This window comes from Lucilia cuprina, chromosome 6 (assembly GCF_022045245.1).
Source record: "Lucilia cuprina isolate Lc7/37 chromosome 6, ASM2204524v1, whole genome shotgun sequence".
NCBI classification, from domain to species: Eukaryota; Metazoa; Arthropoda; class Insecta; order Diptera; family Calliphoridae; genus Lucilia; species Lucilia cuprina.
The window spans coordinates 55,602,219-55,618,506 of NC_060954.1; the positions used below are offsets into that span (position 1 = coordinate 55,602,219).

The following is a 16,288-nucleotide window of genomic DNA, read 5'->3' on the forward strand; positions in this document are numbered from 1 at the left end:
TTTTATTTAGTTTTGTTTAGTTTTATAATTATTTCTTTATGATTATTTGATTTAAAAAGTTTAATACAAAATTATTATTTTTTTTTTTTTTTTTTTGACCGGCAACAAAGAGACGGAGGTAAATTTGTTCTTACCACAAACCAATTAAAACAATACAAAAAACGAATTGTAGAGTTTCTTAATACCGGTGGTCTCTCGCTGACGATGACTACGCAATAGAGTATTCTCAACTTTTAACAGCATCTTGTTGATCAGGCACATAAAACTCTCAGGATACTCATGGAGGAAGAAGGAAGAACTCATATAAAATTGTTGTTCAATTTTCTCCATTTATCGTTAACAAAATCTGTTATTTTGATAAATACAAAAACGGTTTTGTGTTAATAAGTTTAAAGTAGCCGTTTTGAAGGATATTTATGTTTTCAATATTTTTAACACAAAGTTTTTTTTTATTTTTTTAATTTAGTTTTTTAAATTTTGTAAGTTGTTTTTAAAACGACGTTAATTTTTAAACTGCGTACAAATTTTGTTTTGTAATATTCTTTTATATATAAAGAATTTTCTTAAGTTTAGTTAGAGAGTTTAACTCAAGTTTTATTTATTTTAGAAAAAAAATTTTATTTGTTTTTATTTTATTTTTTTTAAATAAATTCATTTGCAAACTAAAGTTGTATTTACTTTTTCACACTTTATTTAAGTAAAATTTTCACACATTTTATTTTTTCTTTCGAACAAAATTTGTTTTCTTTTTTTTTCAAACTTTCTTATCTAATAAAGTCTATTTTTTGTATAAATTTTTTTAAAGGCGTATTGGTTTTATAACACTTTTATAATTTTCATTAAAATTAATATTATTATTTTTATTTTTAAAATTTTCTTTTTTTTAGTTTTTTATTTATTTAATTATTTTTTCCCCAAAAAAAGATGAAAACACGGTAATTGTTGCAAGCACACGTTAGTGGAGCAATTTTAACACAACGAAGCAAGGCTTCGCATGGCGAAAGGAGACCAGCATCTTAGCAAAATCTTGGTTGAAACAACCACCCAGCGAACGCGTACAACGACGGATCAAATATACGTACGAAACGGAACAACAGCTTCGAAACGAGTGTAAGAACGTTGAGAGCTAAACGATCAATGAATGCGCAGATCTACAACAAAATTTTTGTAAACGTATTAGTAGTATTGATTTAAAAAAAGAGAAAAAGAGAGCAGTAGTTTTAGTAGTAATAATATTAAATATATGTATAATTGTTATATCAGTATCTTTTTTTTTTACTTCTTGCCTTCAGTTCTATAGTAAGCCTGATGATTTGTGTGCAAAAAAAAAAATTGTTATAAAATAAATAAAATGATAATTGAAGCTGCTTTTATTTGCTTACGAGATAACTAAATTACTCTACATTTATATGAGTGTACGTATGTCAGGGATGGATTTTGAGGTAGAAAAATATCTTAGTTTTTTAAGTTTTGAACTTTTTGTACTAGTTATTAGACAGAATAGTTCAGTTCTAGGTCAGTTCTAGTTCAGTTCTAGTTCAGTTCTAGTTCAGTTCTAGTTCAGTTCTAGTTCAGTTCTAGTTCAGTTCTAGTTCAGTTCTAGTTCAGTTCTAGTTCAGTTCTAGTTCAGTTCTAGTTCAGTTCTAGTTCAGTTCTAGTTCAGTTCTAGTTCAGTTCTAGTTCAGTTCTAGTTCAGTTCTAGTTCAGTTCAGTTCAGTTCTAGTTCAGTTCAAGTTCAGTTCAAGTTCAGTTCAAGTTCAAGTTCAGTTCTAGTTTAGTTCTAGTTCAGTTCTACTTCAGTTCTAGTTCAGTTCTAGTTCAGTTCTAGTTCAGTTCTATTTCAGTTCTATTTCAGTTCTAGTTCAGTTCTAGTTCAGTTCTAGTTCAGTTCTAGTTCAGTTCTAGTTTAGTTCTAGTTCTGTTCTAGTTCTAGTTCTGTTCTAGTTCTGTTCTAGTTCTAGTTCTGTTCTAGTTCTGTTCTAGTTCTGTTCTAGTTCTGTTCTAGTTCTGTTCTAGTTCTCTTCTAGTTCTGTTCTAGTTCTAGTTCAGTTCTTCTAGTTCAGCTTCACATACTAGAAAATAGATTAGTCCACAGTCTAGACTTGTCTAATCAATAGACTTGTCAACAGTCTAGTCTGTACACTAGTCAGTTGACTAACCTGTGGACTAGTACAAAGACAATTCTATAGACTAGACCGCAAACTATTCAATTGACTTGTGCACTGTCAATGGACTAGACCACAGACTAGTTACATTAATAAATAAGACCCCAGACCATTGACTATTTTATTAGTCAAGACATTTTTCCATAAACTAGTCCACAGCATAGTCAAGAGACTAATATAGAGTTTAGTCAATGGACTAGCTCATTACCAAGTCTAAAAACTAGTAACATGGTACTTTTAAACTTAAAAACATAATCTTTTTAGGAGGAAAAAATTTCAGTATTCCACCTCTGGTTTATGGTATAGTAAAATATCAGTACTATAACAATAATAAATAATAGTAGATCTTAACGATCGTATCAACGATTCAAATGTTATTTTTATCCGTAAAACAGCCGAACAACTCGCACACAAAGAAATATATATGAAAGAGAAGAATTTTTCAAAATATTTTGAGAATAAAATTTTTGAGTTTAATTGAAAAAGAAACCCACAACACATGTTCAGGTCTAGCAAATTTATAACATAACATATTTGCAAATTTAAAAAAATATTTTGTTTTTGTTTTTTTTATTTTTTCGAAACACAAACAGTATTTATTGTAAGTGGTTAGTTACATTTGTATTTAAATTGAAATTGTCTAGGTTTGTTTGGAAATTGAATATCAATTAATTTTTTGTTTTAAATTTAAAACTGATTTCAATTATTCTACTATGATCAATGAAACAATTTTCTTAAATTTTAAGAAATTACCTAGCAATTGAATTGAACAAAGAGTTTTCAAACAAAAAAAAGAAAACTAATTATTGATGACGTTAATAACGTGTTTTTTGTGTTTTTAACCACTTAAGTGTAAATTCACTCTTTATTTTTGTTGTTGTTTTTTTAGTTTTTTGATAGCACACAAAATTACAAGACGTTTTTCTATTAAGACGTTGTTACGTTAGCACACGGCGAGTAAGACTGATTTGACTGAAACCCCGCAAACATAAAACAAGTCTCCTAAACGTTTCACTTCTGAATATTTTATTATTCAAATACATACAATTAATACCAAAAAAAAAAAAAACAAAACCTCTACCGCCTCAGAGTGTCAATACGTTAAATTCAAAACGAAAAATATACAAAAAAAACCAAAACAACTGCAATCGATCGATATACGTTCATACATACATATCGTACACACACTTATATTAGTGTATATCTGGTTATGTTCGTTGATTAACTCGTTATAATTATTGAGTATATTGGAGTATTTCTTAATATTCAGAGTTAAATGAGAATAAATGATCGAACAACAAGTGTTCGTTTCCAAACAACCTACTAAATGATAATATTTTTTAACTGTTGACTTGTATGTATGTAACATTGTTGTTGTTTGTTGTGTCGTCTATCTTTGATAACAAATATTAAAAAAAACAAATATCAAAATAAAAACAAGTTAAATCAACCAGTTACTACTGTTCAGATACACACATACATACATTCATATCTTCAGAAATTTATCTCTATTAATGAAAATTTATTGAAAACAAATTCATTTTTTTTTTTGTTTCCTAAAGAAAACAATGTTTAGTTATTATTCACAGATTAAGAGATTTCTTGGAAAGCGTTTAATAAACTAATTACCATAAAATATTTAGATAAACAAATTTTTGTTTTTGTGTGACCCAGAAGTTATACATTTTTATATCTACATATATATAAACCTATGTGTTTGTATGCAGTTATCCTAAAAACTTAAACATTTATACAATTTATAGAACAATTAAAGTTTTTCCCAAAACCTTGATTAATCTTATAGTTAGGGTGCGTTTCTTACTCATCAGTTAAACTAGGCTTAACTTGCTGTTAGATTAAACTCGGAACAAATTTAGGCGGACTTTAACCGATAATTGTGTTTTTCAGTTTTATATTTAAGCTCAGTTAACTTTGTTAGTATTGCCAAGTTTTCACTTAAAAACATAAACAATGAACAGCTGTTTTTTGCAAAAAACACTTTTGTAAAATGGATAATTTTGGAAAAATGTAAAATAAACATTTAAAACAATAATCAATGAAACAAAATAAATTAGAAAATTGCAAATTTACTTAAAATATTATGTTTTTGTTCTTCCGAAATCATTGTTTTATTGTTTTTGTTAATTGTGTTTTCTCACTTATAACTTGAGTTCAATTGACCAATTACACTCAGTTAAACTAAGATAATAAGTAACTTTACTGATAACTGAAAAACACGAAACATATATTAAACCAGGTTTAACTAAAGGAAGAAGATTATCTTTATCAGAAAAACTCGCACTTAAAAGAGTTTCTAAAGTATGATCAAAATCCCTCAACTACATTTAAAGCGTCAAGATTACATTATGGGATCTTTATCTTGAAGAATTCATAATTCATAAACTTCATCAAAATATGTTTCGTTCACACGAACTTAGATTATTATAGATCGATCTCTTTAGATATATTCTTAAATATTTAATAAGACCCTGAGTGACTTTTAATCTACATTCTTTGTTTAAACCTAGTTTAATATATGTTTTGTGTTTTCCAGTAAACAATAATGTTACTTAGGGCGGGTTTCTTACTCCTCAGTTAAACTAGGCTTAACTTGCTGTTAGATTAAACTCGATGATTGTGTTTTTCAGTTTTAGATTTAAGCTCAGTTAACTTTGTTAGTATTGCCAAGTTTTCACTCAAAAACATAAACAATGAACAGCTGTTTTTTGCAAACAATACTTTTGTAAAATGAAAAATTTTGGAAAAATATTAAATAAACATTTAAAACAATAATAAATAAAACAAAACTATTCGGAAAAATGCAATTTACTTAAAATATTAAGTTTTTGTTCTTACAAAATCATTGTTTTATTGTATTTGTTAATTGTGTTTTCTCACTTATAATTTGAATTTAATTGGATAATTACACTTAGTTAAACTATGATAATAAGTAACTTTACTGATAACTGAAAAACACGAAACATATATTAATCCAGGTTTAACCAAAGAATGAAGATTATCTTTATCAGAAAAACTCGCCCTAAATGTACATAACCAAAATCATTAGTTTCTTATGTGTTTCTCAGTTTTTTTCTTCTACCAGCTGCCGATTGTCTACATGTCGCATTCATCTTCATAATAATAACTTATATAGATGTTATAATAATGAAATTAAGTAATTGTCCTGCTTCGAATGTCTATAAGCGTCTCTATACATTGAAATGGGTAAAAATTTGTAGGTAAGATCTATATGATTATAACAACATTCTTAGGTTTGTTAAATTGCATTTTATTCGCTCTATTACGGGGAAGTAGACCGCATGCCACTTGTCCTTATATCTTTTCATTATCTCTATTTGCTACTTCCTCCACTCAATCCCTACATATATCAACTTTAACACTGACTTTCTAGGCACATCTTCTTCTTACAGGCTATTACACACAATGACTCTTACAAATGGATAAAGGATAATCATTTGTACAAGTCCCACACAATTTAAATAGTTAATAATTATATAAAAAATACATTTGTTAGGAGAACCACTTACTTTGTTGACACTTTTATAATGTTTATCACTTTATTTTAGTTTTTAATAAAAAAAACTAATTAAGATATTTGCACTTTATTCATACATCTTGAATAATAAACTCAAAATTTATACTTTATAACAACACACTGTAATTTACACAATAAAATCTTTATTTGTTGCTTCTTATATTTCAAGTTTTCATTAATTTTTGCTTTTTTTCCACACAAAAACCTTAACATAAAATAGTACACAAAAAAAGGGCGCCCTTTATATGTTGTTTACATTTCACTTGTCAAAAGTTTTAATGTTGCTAATGTAACTTTTTACATTTCTCTCATTATATGACCGTTAAAATCGCTTATTTGACAAAAAACAATTGCAATACTTTTTTCTTTTTAAACTTCCGGTAGTTAAGGATGCCATATTTTTCGCTTTAAAAACATCACAAATGACATTTATACTATTTTAATCTGGCATCATAAACAAACATTCCATTTGTACACAAAAGAAAAACACAGAAATTTATTTACTCCAAGTTTTTATTGTTTTTTTATAAAAGTTATTAGTTTTATTAATATGGAACTATCACCCAATGGTGAACCGGTTGATAAAAAACCTATTTTAACTGCAGATGGTCTAATACAACCTTCGGCACAGGCGGCAAACACTGCAAATAATTCACCCAACACCACTTTGACAGCTTCCAATCTTGACATCGAAATCTTACCTGTCATTTACGATATTATACGCTGGTACGTATAGACAAATGCTTTTTTGGTTAAAATTTGTTTTAGCCAAAACAAATATTTGCTTTTTTGTTTTTCTATTTAGTGCAATTTGAAATGTCAGCTTTTTTTGTACCTTTGCAATTTTGGTGAAAACGGAATAGCGTTTTTCTTTATTTGTTAATAGTAATTTGTGAAAAATTATGTAATTGTTGTTAATTGTAATGTATTTTTAGTGTGGAAAAGGATCCTAAAGATAATACGGCCAAACAGAGGGAATCTCAGGAGTGTAGTCAAAAGGTAAGTTAACCGTAGGCTTTTGTTATAATGAAATATAAACAAAGAAAGACCATACTATGTCCGTCCGCTTGTAATCAAACAACAGGTCGCTAAATGATAATGAGATTTGTTCAGTGAACTTGAATTGTTTGAAATCTCTCTATTATCACCATTTGCTTCTCGGGTTTTAATTACTTTCTTTTCATTTTTACAGATCTTGGAACTACAAAAACGTTTTGAATCCGCCCGAGCACAAATACGTCTATTGCCCGGCATTGATTACAACAAAGAAGAACAATTACAAAAATTAGAATTGTTAAAAAATCAATTGAAACTTAAACAACAACTTATACGCAAATACAAAGACATACAATTTTAAGTTTCATAATCCATAAATCCCAAATACCCACTTTAAATTACTTCACCTTAAACTATGGTTCTACGTATATTGATGCGTTATTTTGCAAATAATGAACAGCTAATAAATCGTATGGCCGAAAGTTATCCTATGCGTAGAGCTGCACAAATTGTTGTATCTATAATGTATCGTGCTAAACATGTGGCCGAGGATAAGGGTTTACATGAAATGACACCGGAACGTTTTAAGTGAGTAGAAATGATTTAAATTTCTTTAAGATTACATTTTTTAATATATTTTTTTGTTTCTAGATCATTTATGAATGTTTTTAAAAGTAATATTAAACAAGAAATCGAGGGTGTTAAGGAGGAGTTAAAGAAAAAGAAATTTTAGTTTATATTTTTGTAGTTTAGTGTTATTTGCAAAGAGAAATTATGAAATGTAAAGACTTTAGACAGAAATAATAAATCTATTTATTTTAAGTAAAATGAATCATCAGTTCTAAAAACTTAACGAGAAGTTATAACAAAGGTTAAACTTTTATTAACAAGTTGGATTGGATTTGAATTTTACCATCATATTTATAAATGCTTAATAAAGTTATTGGTGATTTATTGTAGGAATTTTATATGAAAAATGTGCGAATAAACCTAAACCATTCGGGGTTTAGAATATATGTTCTCTGTGAATAAATGTCTGCGTGCTGTTGTTACGTTTTCAAATTTGATTTTTTTCAAACTTATGGATATCAAATATATATTACATTACAATAGATTTTGAAAATATTAAATTCTGAGGCCAAATAAGGATTTAGCACAGCTCGATGTATAATTTGGTTTCTGGGTTTTGGACATTTTCAAAATTTCGTGGCCGCTTTAATTACACCTTACACCACTTTAGTGGGGAGGTTATATTAAGTTTGTGCTGATGTTTGTAACATACATGTTTTGATAAAAATTTGTATTATATTTGTACCATTCGCACAATGGCATAGCCTATTGAAAATGGTTGAAATTGGTCCATTATTTCACATAGCCCCCATACAACCGTTCCCCCTGAATATGGCCTTTGTGCACATAATTGAGTTAAATGTTATTTTATGTTAAAAAAAAGTCGGCAAAACTTAGTTTTATAGGACTTTTAATGACATTACCGATTTTTATAATGATTGAGCCTCATTTGACCGTAGCTCCCATACAAACACCCTTCCGAAAATGACTTGAAGATCAAAATTCACTTATAAACACTAATAACACTTTTAAATTCTATATACATAACTTTCAATTAGACGTGAATGTCTCTACCAACATTTATAAGGAAAGGTCCACGTTTTCTCCTACTCCCCTTTGAGCCCTCTTGTAAAATATGACTTGAAGATCAAAATTCACCTATAAACACTAATAACACTTTTAAATTCTACATAAATAACTTTTAATTAGATGTGAATTCCTCTACCAACATTTATAAGGATAGGCCCACGTTTTCTCCTACTCCCCTTTTAGCCCTTTTATAGAAAATGACTTGAAAGTCAAAATTCACTTATAAAAACTAATAACACTTTTACATAAATACATAAATAACTTTCAATTAGATGTGAATTCCTGTACTAACATTTATAAGTTTAAGCCCATATTTTCTCCTACTCCCTTTTGAATCCTGTTGTAAAAAATCTCCTTTTTTGCCAAAAAAGTCAAAATATTCCGAAAAAAACAAATCATATGCTTTATTTTTTTAAAAATCTGCATTTTTAACATACTGGCTGGTGTAGGCTATCATGTGGTCGGCTATGCCCGACTATACATTCATAGTTGTTTTTATTTAAAAAAGCTCATATAACTAGGGTTCGAACAATCGACTTTTTGTTGAAAAAAGTCGAAAATTCGAAGTCGACTATTTTGTTCCAAAAAAGACGATAACTCGACTATCGTCTGTGAAAAAAGTCGAAAAGTCGACTTTGTGAATAAAAGTCGAAAAAAGCCGAAAAGTCTGAATGTCGAAAAGTCGAATAAAGTTGAAAAAAGTCGTAAAAAGTCGAAAAGTCGAAAAATCGAAAATTGTAGAAATAAGTCAAAAATTTTCAAAAAGTGGAAAAAAAGTCAAAAACTCTAAAATTGTCTGAAAAACTCGGAAAAAGTCAAAAAATAGTCGAAAAAAAGTAGAAAGAAGTCGAAAATAATCATAAAGTCGAAAAAAGTCGGAAAAAGTCGAAAAAAGTCGGAAAAAGGAAATGTCGACTTTATGAATAAAAGTCGAAAAAATCCGAAAAAAGACGATAAGTCGAAAAAGTCGATAAGTCGAAAAAAGTCGAAAAGACGTAAAAAGTCGGAAAAAGTCGAAAAATCGAACATTGTAGAAACAAGTCAAAAATTTTAAAAAAAGAAAAATCTAAAAGTCGAAAAAGGCGGAAAAAGTCGAAAAGTCGACTATTTATAAAATACTTATAGTCGAAAAGTCTAAAAGCCGACTTTTATTTAAATGAAAAAAGTCGAAAAGTTGAAAAATCGACTTTTCATAAAATGCAAAAAGTCGACTTTTAACTAAATGAAAAAAGTCGAAAAGTCGACTTTTCGTTTCAACTATAGAACCCTACATATAACATTACCTTTGTTTTTATTGTGTTTATTTACTGCCCAACAAGAACAGTGACAGTCATTTGATCGGTCATTTGACTGGCACTACTGATGTATTATTTCTATCACAGAGTAAAGCAAAGTTTCTATCAGTTTCTTAAGGCAAATGGACAAAAGTGATGGAAACATTTGTGTACATGTGATTTTTCTTCTCCCTTGCACTTATGAATTCTATCGACTTTAAAACATATATTTGAGCTGCTCACTCTTTTGCTTTTTACCAATCAAGGATGATGGAAATGTTAGTCACGATTGACTAATCATTCTTTATGGATATATCCATCACAGTTGACCAATCACACTTGATGAATTTATCCGTCAAATCTGACGGCTATACCAATTTATAATAAAACACAATTTATTAACATTTTGAGATATATATTTTTTAATTTTATTAATATACATAGTAAGCATATACATAAATTAACTATCATTTTACCATTTTACATACCTCGCAAAATGTAAAATCCTCTTATACTCCTTTTAATTTGTGGAAATAAATTGTCTGTAAAGAAATATATATAAATATTGAAATATAAAAATTAAAAGTAAATATGTATTCATATTACCAAAGATAGAAAAATCTTCGAAGAGTATATTCTCAGCTCCACTTCCTGCACCGTTTTTAAATTCAGTTTATAATAAATCTATTTACTTTTAATAATTTTAGTCTCAAATTTTTTAATTTTTCGCTTCTTGATCTTTGGCTTTCACCGAAATAATTAATTTATAAGACGGAAAACACAGTAACTGTCAAATGCAGTTGTTACACTCTTTCATATGTAAATGAAACCCTTTATTACACATTGTGTATATCAACAGTCATTTTACCGGTCATTTGAACATCATTATTGATGGAATTATCCGTTAACTCTTTTTTTTAGCAATTTTTAAAGAAAAATGTTGCAAGTGTGTTAGTAAAATCATTTTGTACGTGTTAGTTTCGGTCATACATTTCTTGTAGGGTGTTGTATGCAATGTGAAGCTATCATTCTCACGTGAATGCTTAATTTTAAATAAAACAAAGAAGTAGAAGAATTCCTAAAGAAAAGTTTTAAATTGAAATGAAATAAAAATTAATTCCTTTTAAAAATAAAACGCCTTAGAGTAGTTTAATTACTTTTCCGAAAATATGTATTTTTATTAAAATTTTTGTTTAACTTTTTATCTTCAAAAATTAATTATGATTAAAAAAAAAAAACAAAAGAATAACAACTAAAAACTCTAAATTTAAGAAATACACGAAAAAATTAAAGTTATTTATTTCATTGTTTAAGAAAATCATCAATTGAAAACTAAAAAAAAATTTCATTTGAGTTTATTTGCTTAAAAATAAAATATTTTGTTTGTTTCTTGTATATTAAAATTAAATGATTAATTACATTTTGTGTAAGTAGCAAAATAGTTTTTCCTTTTATTTGCAGTTTATTTAAAATTTAGTTTTTTTTAGTTTTTTTCAATTAAATTCACTGTTGTTGTTAAGATACTTTTGTACATAGATTTTTTTATTCTTCAATAAACAATAAGCAAATTTTGTTTGTATGTCTGTATATATTCCAATATGTATTTTGAAAATGTCTCTTATATATTATGGAGCTTTGCCTCATATTTTTTTGTAATTAAAATTGTTAGTTTAATTTTTTTTTAATTAAAACAAATAATCTTTTTGTTAATTATATTAATTTTACTGGACTTTACCAGAGATATGTTGTGAGTTTGTAGTTTCTGCATTATTAGCTGCAGTTGCTGTTACCGGCACTGGTCTTTTAGAATTACGTTTGTTATTCTGCCGCGTATTGTCACGCTTGTCCAGAGCTACCTCTAAAACACCATCATTCTTGTGGGATTTTATTTCATTGTCATTGTTAAGTGTTTGTTGGGTTTTATTGCTTGTATTGGCGGCCGCTTGTATGTTGGGATTTTGGTTTTGATTTTGTGGCGGTGCAGGATTGTGTGAACTTCCTTGTCCTTGGGTACGTGCTTGCATTTTATTAGGTTTCGGTCGATTTTGCGCCGCCACTGAGTTAGTTATAGGTTTTAGAACATTTCCCACCGCCTTGGTGCGTCCCTCGCGGAATACCATTCTCTGACCCGGTCGTATGTATTCTGGATGTTTAATGAAACGAAATTTTACATGAGCTTTGTCTCCCGTCCTTAGACATTCCTTGGACATATTCACTATAGATGCAGTTTGTCTTATACTGCCGCAATGTACCATGGCCTGGTAACGTGACGATATAGTAGTGGGATGATGTAAAACTAAAATTTCACCTTCAAACTCCCAGCATGCTTGTGGTTTTAATTCTGGACTTACCATTACCATGCCTTTGCGTATTTGAGATCTTTTTATTTTCTTCAAAGCAAAACTGGCCGTTTGGCCACCCCTTACCTCTTTCACATTCATACGCTTGCGATGTATACTCTTGACGGCAATGGGCATAAAATTACCCAAAGGATCGGGTCCCAGCATTAAAACATCGTTCAGTTTTATTAAACCCTGTAGACAAGTGCCCGATACCACTGTACCTACACCTGGCACTGAATAGGTGTCATCAATTTGAAATTCTGCCGGCAAATTATCCTGACCGGTCATGCGTGTGGTCAAGAGATTTAAAAACATTTTAAGTAAATTTAAATTTTCTCCCGTCACATTAGAGACCTGAAAAATGGGACACAACCTTTCGGACACAAAATTGGTGGCACTCAATACCACTTCATCGGGTGTTTTAACCATCACCGGTACTTTACGACAGCCCTGAGACTTCAGTATTTTAAAGAGTAATTTAAGATTGTCTTGTAAAACATTTGGAGGACACATGTCAATTTTAGTGACGACCACAAATACCGGCACGGACAAAGCCAAGGCTAAGCCCAAATGCTCTTTTGTCATGCCCACGATGCCAGCATTGGCGCCAATCTGTTAAATTTTATATGGTTCTTAGTTTTTTATTAATTATTCCTTAGTTTGTACATACCATTAGCATACCAAAATCGGGTGCATGTCCTGTCATGCCGAATACCGTTGTCTTAAGATAACGTTCATGGCCGGCCAAATCAATAAAGGTTATAACCTTGGCAGATTTCTCACAAATTTTAACCCAATCCAAAGTGCCATGATCGGGTTTATTTACAACATTACCAATACTATCAAAACCTGAAAATATAAAGGTCGGGAGGATAATACATGTTTCTTGTTTTTTTAGGAAAAGCTCATATTTACCTAATATATCATTTCCCACAGAACTGGTACGTCCACTTTCCATTTCATGTTTATGACGAAATAAACGCTGTCTAGCATGACCACGACCATTATCCAATTCGCCATGTGTTAAAACACCCAAAAGTGTAGATTTGCCAGCATCTACATTACCCACTACAGCAACTCTACAAAATGTTGTAAAATCCATTCAATTCATCAATTAGTTATTAAAAAATATTACAAATTTTACCTAATTTCCATAAAATCTGAGGTATCAACACGTTTACGTATCAAATACTGACCGGTTAGGCCTTTTTCCACTTTACGTTGCCTCAACAAAACCATATCAGCATCAATGGTAGTGGCTAAAGACTGTAAAGTGGCAACAGCAGCTTTGTATTCTTCCTCATCTAAACCACTATCACCACCATCTGTTTTGGTTTGAAAAGAAAAAATACTCCTTAATTTAATGGAAACTTTTGTTAGTTTCAAGTTAACATACCTTCTCCTACGCCAATTTCATATATAGTTTCACCACGACTATCTTGTGTCCTCTCCTCTAAACGTTTCTTTAACAATTCAAATTGTTCTTCTGTGGGACTAACCAATACCTTTTTACCTCTAATAGAGGAATAATCAGTACGTGGTACTTCAATATCAGGAAAACAATCCACCATAGGTGAAATTACACCTCCTCCTCCCCCTCCTCCTTGTGTGACGACACCACCATTTCCTATAGCCGGTTTCATTTTCTTTTGTTATTGAGACCTTTGTCAATTAGTTGTCAATAATTTTTGGATTTATTTTCGTCTAAAGAATTTTTGATCTTGTGCAGCGCTATTCAACATTTCCTTTTACACCTATGTTATGTAGTGTGTAATCAGCTTTAACACGTTTTCAAAAGAAATATTTATAAATAATTAAGTATTTTTTTAGTTTAATTTTATATTTAATATAATCTTTATTATGTTTTGCGTAATAATAAGTCATCGCTTGTTAGTTTGCCAATTGCAACTGAAAAGTATCGCTAATGTTTCATTGTGTTTTTATACTCTTTTTTTTGGATTATGATGAAATTATTGTTGTTTCAATACTTGATGATGCAATGTTCAAAAAAAGTCAAGCAATTTGGTTTTATGAAACTTTCTTAAAGAAAAGGGGCAAATGGTAAGTAACTTGATAGGAAGGTTGTTAACCATCACATTTGTAGCATTTGTTTATATTCTTGAATATCTTGTATGCTTTAAATTTTGTATTATTAGTGGGCAGGAAATATCATTTTACATATATTTTGAAATGTTTAGATAACACTAACAAGAATGTTATGAAATTGATAAATAACTGAATAACTGGCCTAACATAAGATTGATATTAAGTTAATAATACCTAATGACTAACATGTTGCGATAAAGTATAATTTGTTCGAATCTATCTATCTATCTATCTATCTATCTATCTATCTACCTGTCTATCTATCTATCTATCTATCTATCTATCTATCTATCTATCTATCTATCTACCTGTCTATCTATCTATCTATCTATCTATCTATCTATCTATCTATCTATCTATCTATCTATCTATCTATCTATCTATCTATCTATCTATCTATCTATCTATCTATCTATCTATCTATCTATCTATCTATCTATCTATCTATCTATCTATCTATCTATCTATCTATCTATCTATCTATCTATCTATCTATCTATCTATCTATATATCTATCTATATATCTATCTATCTATCTATCTATCTATCTATCTATCTATCTATCTATCTATCTATCTATCTATCTATCTAACAAAGGTTATAGGTAACCTAAAAAAGTTCAATAAATTTTACCTAAGTTGCCTAAACATAACTTTATCTATTGCCACGTAATACTCCACACAACAGAACTTTTCTCTCAGTGTATTTACGCTAGGCAAACAAAACAAAGGCAATTTCTTACCCAAAACAAATCATTTTTTTTTTTTTTTTTTGGGTTTTGATTAGGATGGCGGTGCATCAAGCACTCATATTGCCAGGTTATCACACGTTTGTCCAGAGAAAACCCCACCAACCGACCTATACCTTCATATAGGAAGTTGGAGCATCCGGACTTGATTTCATCAAAAGTATAATGGTCTCCACCAGTATATATTTGAGTTTAAATGGTCTCCACCAGGTTATATCGTGAGTATTTTATGGTCTCCACCAGGTTATATCGTGAGTATTTTATGGTCTCCACCAGTTAAAAACGTTTGAGTATTCTATGGTCTCCACCAATAAAACATAACCTCACTTGAGGTAATACGAAAGCACGAGGTTAATGTAGACAACATATAACTTTGAACAGTTATATGAAGTAATACATTACACCAGTGCGAGCGAGACGCAAAACTGTCGAAAGCCAGGCAACAAACACAAGCCTGAACGCGTTTAAGAAATAATCGCGATGACGCGAGAGTTGTTCCCCAACTCAGACCTGAATTACGACTGCGCAAAACAAATCACGTACATTTTTTATGATTTTTATTAATAAATCGCATCAAAAGAATGAGATACAAAATAAAAACGGATAAAACTAAAGAACAAAATCAAAACAAAAATCAAACAAAATTTAGACAAAAAAAATAAGACCTATAGAAAAGCAAAAACAAATAAATAAATAAGAAACGAAGAAAAGTGAAAGGGAGAGGGAAAAACTGTTACTAAACAATGTTTGTGAAGAATTAATCTTGGAGGGGGTTTTTTATTTTAACAAACTACAAGAAACCCGAATAGTTTTTTTTTACATTTTCAATTTATACATAATATGTAATATTAAATTACATATTATTAAGACTAATAAGAAATAAAAGTGAAAGGATTTTTCTTATTACGTTAAAATATACCAACGTCTTCTTACCTTTTCCAATCAGTCTCCTCTTTTATTTTTCTGCTTTTGGCGTCGTAGGCAAAATTTGTCTATTTCTTTTTTTCTTAATACTTTTATGCCAAAATTGTTGAATCTGTAGACTTTTGCACAAAACTTATTATATGTATAATGAAATTTAGTATATTTTAAAAATTATTATTATAATATTAAAATTTGCAGCTAAAAATTTTGTTTTTTTTTTTTAAATGGGATTTTATTTTCGAACACCAAAAACAGAATATATTGGAAGAAAAATATGTATTTTGACGTGTAGCCAGAAAACAGTGCTGTCAACTTATTTTGAGAAAAAATGTTGATTTTGTATTGAATTGCTAATATAATTAAAATACAATTTTCAAACGTAGTTTCTAAAGGATTCTAGGCATTAATTTTCAAACAAAACTAATTTTTTTTTATTAAAAAAAAGATAAAGTGTTGTTGGAAAAAAGTCGTATAAACTTTATAAATAACATATTAAAAAAGTCTTGATTAATATAATT

At 29.2% G+C, this 16,288-nt stretch overlaps 4 protein-coding genes and 1 long non-coding RNA gene across 6 annotated transcripts; 2 read left to right on the plus strand and 3 right to left on the minus strand.

The window, feature by feature from the left end:
* Positions 1 to 10: 10 nt before the first annotated feature.
* On the minus strand, positions 11 to 707 carry LOC111685193. Its single transcript, XM_023447442.2, has one exon. The coding sequence runs from the start codon at positions 328 to 330 to the stop codon at positions 145 to 147; it is 186 nt and encodes a 61-aa protein (XP_023303210.1). The 5' UTR covers positions 331 to 707; the 3' UTR covers positions 11 to 144.
* Positions 708 to 903: 196 nt separating this feature from the next.
* Positions 904 to 3,263, minus strand: LOC111685203. Its single transcript, XR_002762747.2, has 2 exons — positions 2,919 to 3,263; positions 904 to 1,151 (listed from the first exon to the last, which is right to left on the minus strand). It is a non-coding gene; the product is annotated as an uncharacterized LOC111685203 (long non-coding RNA).
* A 2,917-nt stretch (positions 3,264 to 6,180) lies between these two features.
* LOC111685185 (mediator of RNA polymerase II transcription subunit 9) lies at positions 6,181 to 7,078 on the plus strand. Its single transcript, XM_023447432.2, has 3 exons — positions 6,181 to 6,447; positions 6,657 to 6,720; positions 6,914 to 7,078. Exons 1-3 carry the CDS (start codon positions 6,272 to 6,274, stop codon positions 7,076 to 7,078), a joined length of 405 nt encoding a protein of 134 aa, XP_023303200.1. The 5' UTR covers positions 6,181 to 6,271.
* A 54-nt stretch (positions 7,079 to 7,132) lies between these two features.
* Positions 7,133 to 7,549, plus strand: LOC111685186 (protein NCBP2AS2 homolog). The gene is made up of 2 exons (XM_023447433.2): positions 7,133 to 7,305; positions 7,369 to 7,549. The coding sequence occupies exons 1-2, from the start codon at positions 7,133 to 7,135 to the stop codon at positions 7,448 to 7,450; spliced, it is 255 nt and encodes an 84-aa protein (XP_023303201.2). The 3' UTR covers positions 7,451 to 7,549.
* Positions 7,550 to 11,004: 3,455 nt separating this feature from the next.
* Positions 11,005 to 16,030, minus strand: LOC111685181 (GTP-binding protein 1). 2 transcript variants are annotated; one of them, XM_023447425.2, is made up of 6 exons: positions 15,780 to 16,030; positions 13,389 to 13,770; positions 13,137 to 13,317; positions 12,908 to 13,071; positions 12,663 to 12,841; positions 11,005 to 12,604 (listed from the first exon to the last, which is right to left on the minus strand). In XM_023447425.2, the coding sequence occupies exons 2-6, from the start codon at positions 13,633 to 13,635 to the stop codon at positions 11,372 to 11,374; spliced, it is 2,004 nt and encodes a 667-aa protein (XP_023303193.2). In that variant the 5' UTR covers positions 13,636 to 13,770; positions 15,780 to 16,030; the 3' UTR covers positions 11,005 to 11,371. The 2 variants fall into 2 exon arrangements, with proteins under 2 accessions (XP_023303193.2, XP_046809829.1); XM_046953873.1 differs by lacking the exon at positions 15,780 to 16,030 and adding an exon at positions 14,841 to 14,902.
* Positions 16,031 to 16,288: the final 258 nt, after the last annotated feature.

Coding starts and splice junctions, on each gene's coding strand:
- LOC111685185 (XM_023447432.2), top strand. CDS start 6,272: ATGGAACTATCACCCAATGGTGAACCGGTTGATAAAAAACCTATTTTA. Junction 6,448..6,656: donor ATTTACGATATTATACGCTG/GTACGTATAGAC, acceptor ATGTATTTTTAG/TGTGGAAAAGGATCCTAAAG. Junction 6,721..6,913: donor CTCAGGAGTGTAGTCAAAAG/GTAAGTTAACCG, acceptor TCATTTTTACAG/ATCTTGGAACTACAAAAACG.
- LOC111685181 (XM_023447425.2), bottom strand. CDS start 13,635: ATGAAACCGGCTATAGGAAATGGTGGTGTCGTCACACAAGGAGGAGGG. Junction 12,842..12,907: donor TGTGGGAAATGATATATTAG/GTAAATATGAGC, acceptor TTATATTTTCAG/GTTTTGATAGTATTGGTAAT. Junction 12,605..12,662: donor CCGATTTTGGTATGCTAATG/GTATGTACAAAC, acceptor AAAATTTAACAG/ATTGGCGCCAATGCTGGCAT.
- LOC111685193 (XM_023447442.2), bottom strand. CDS start 330: ATGGAGAAAATTGAACAACAATTTTATATGAGTTCTTCCTTCTTCCTC.
- LOC111685186 (XM_023447433.2), top strand. CDS start 7,133: ATGGTTCTACGTATATTGATGCGTTATTTTGCAAATAATGAACAGCTA. Junction 7,306..7,368: donor ATGACACCGGAACGTTTTAA/GTGAGTAGAAAT, acceptor TTTTGTTTCTAG/ATCATTTATGAATGTTTTTA.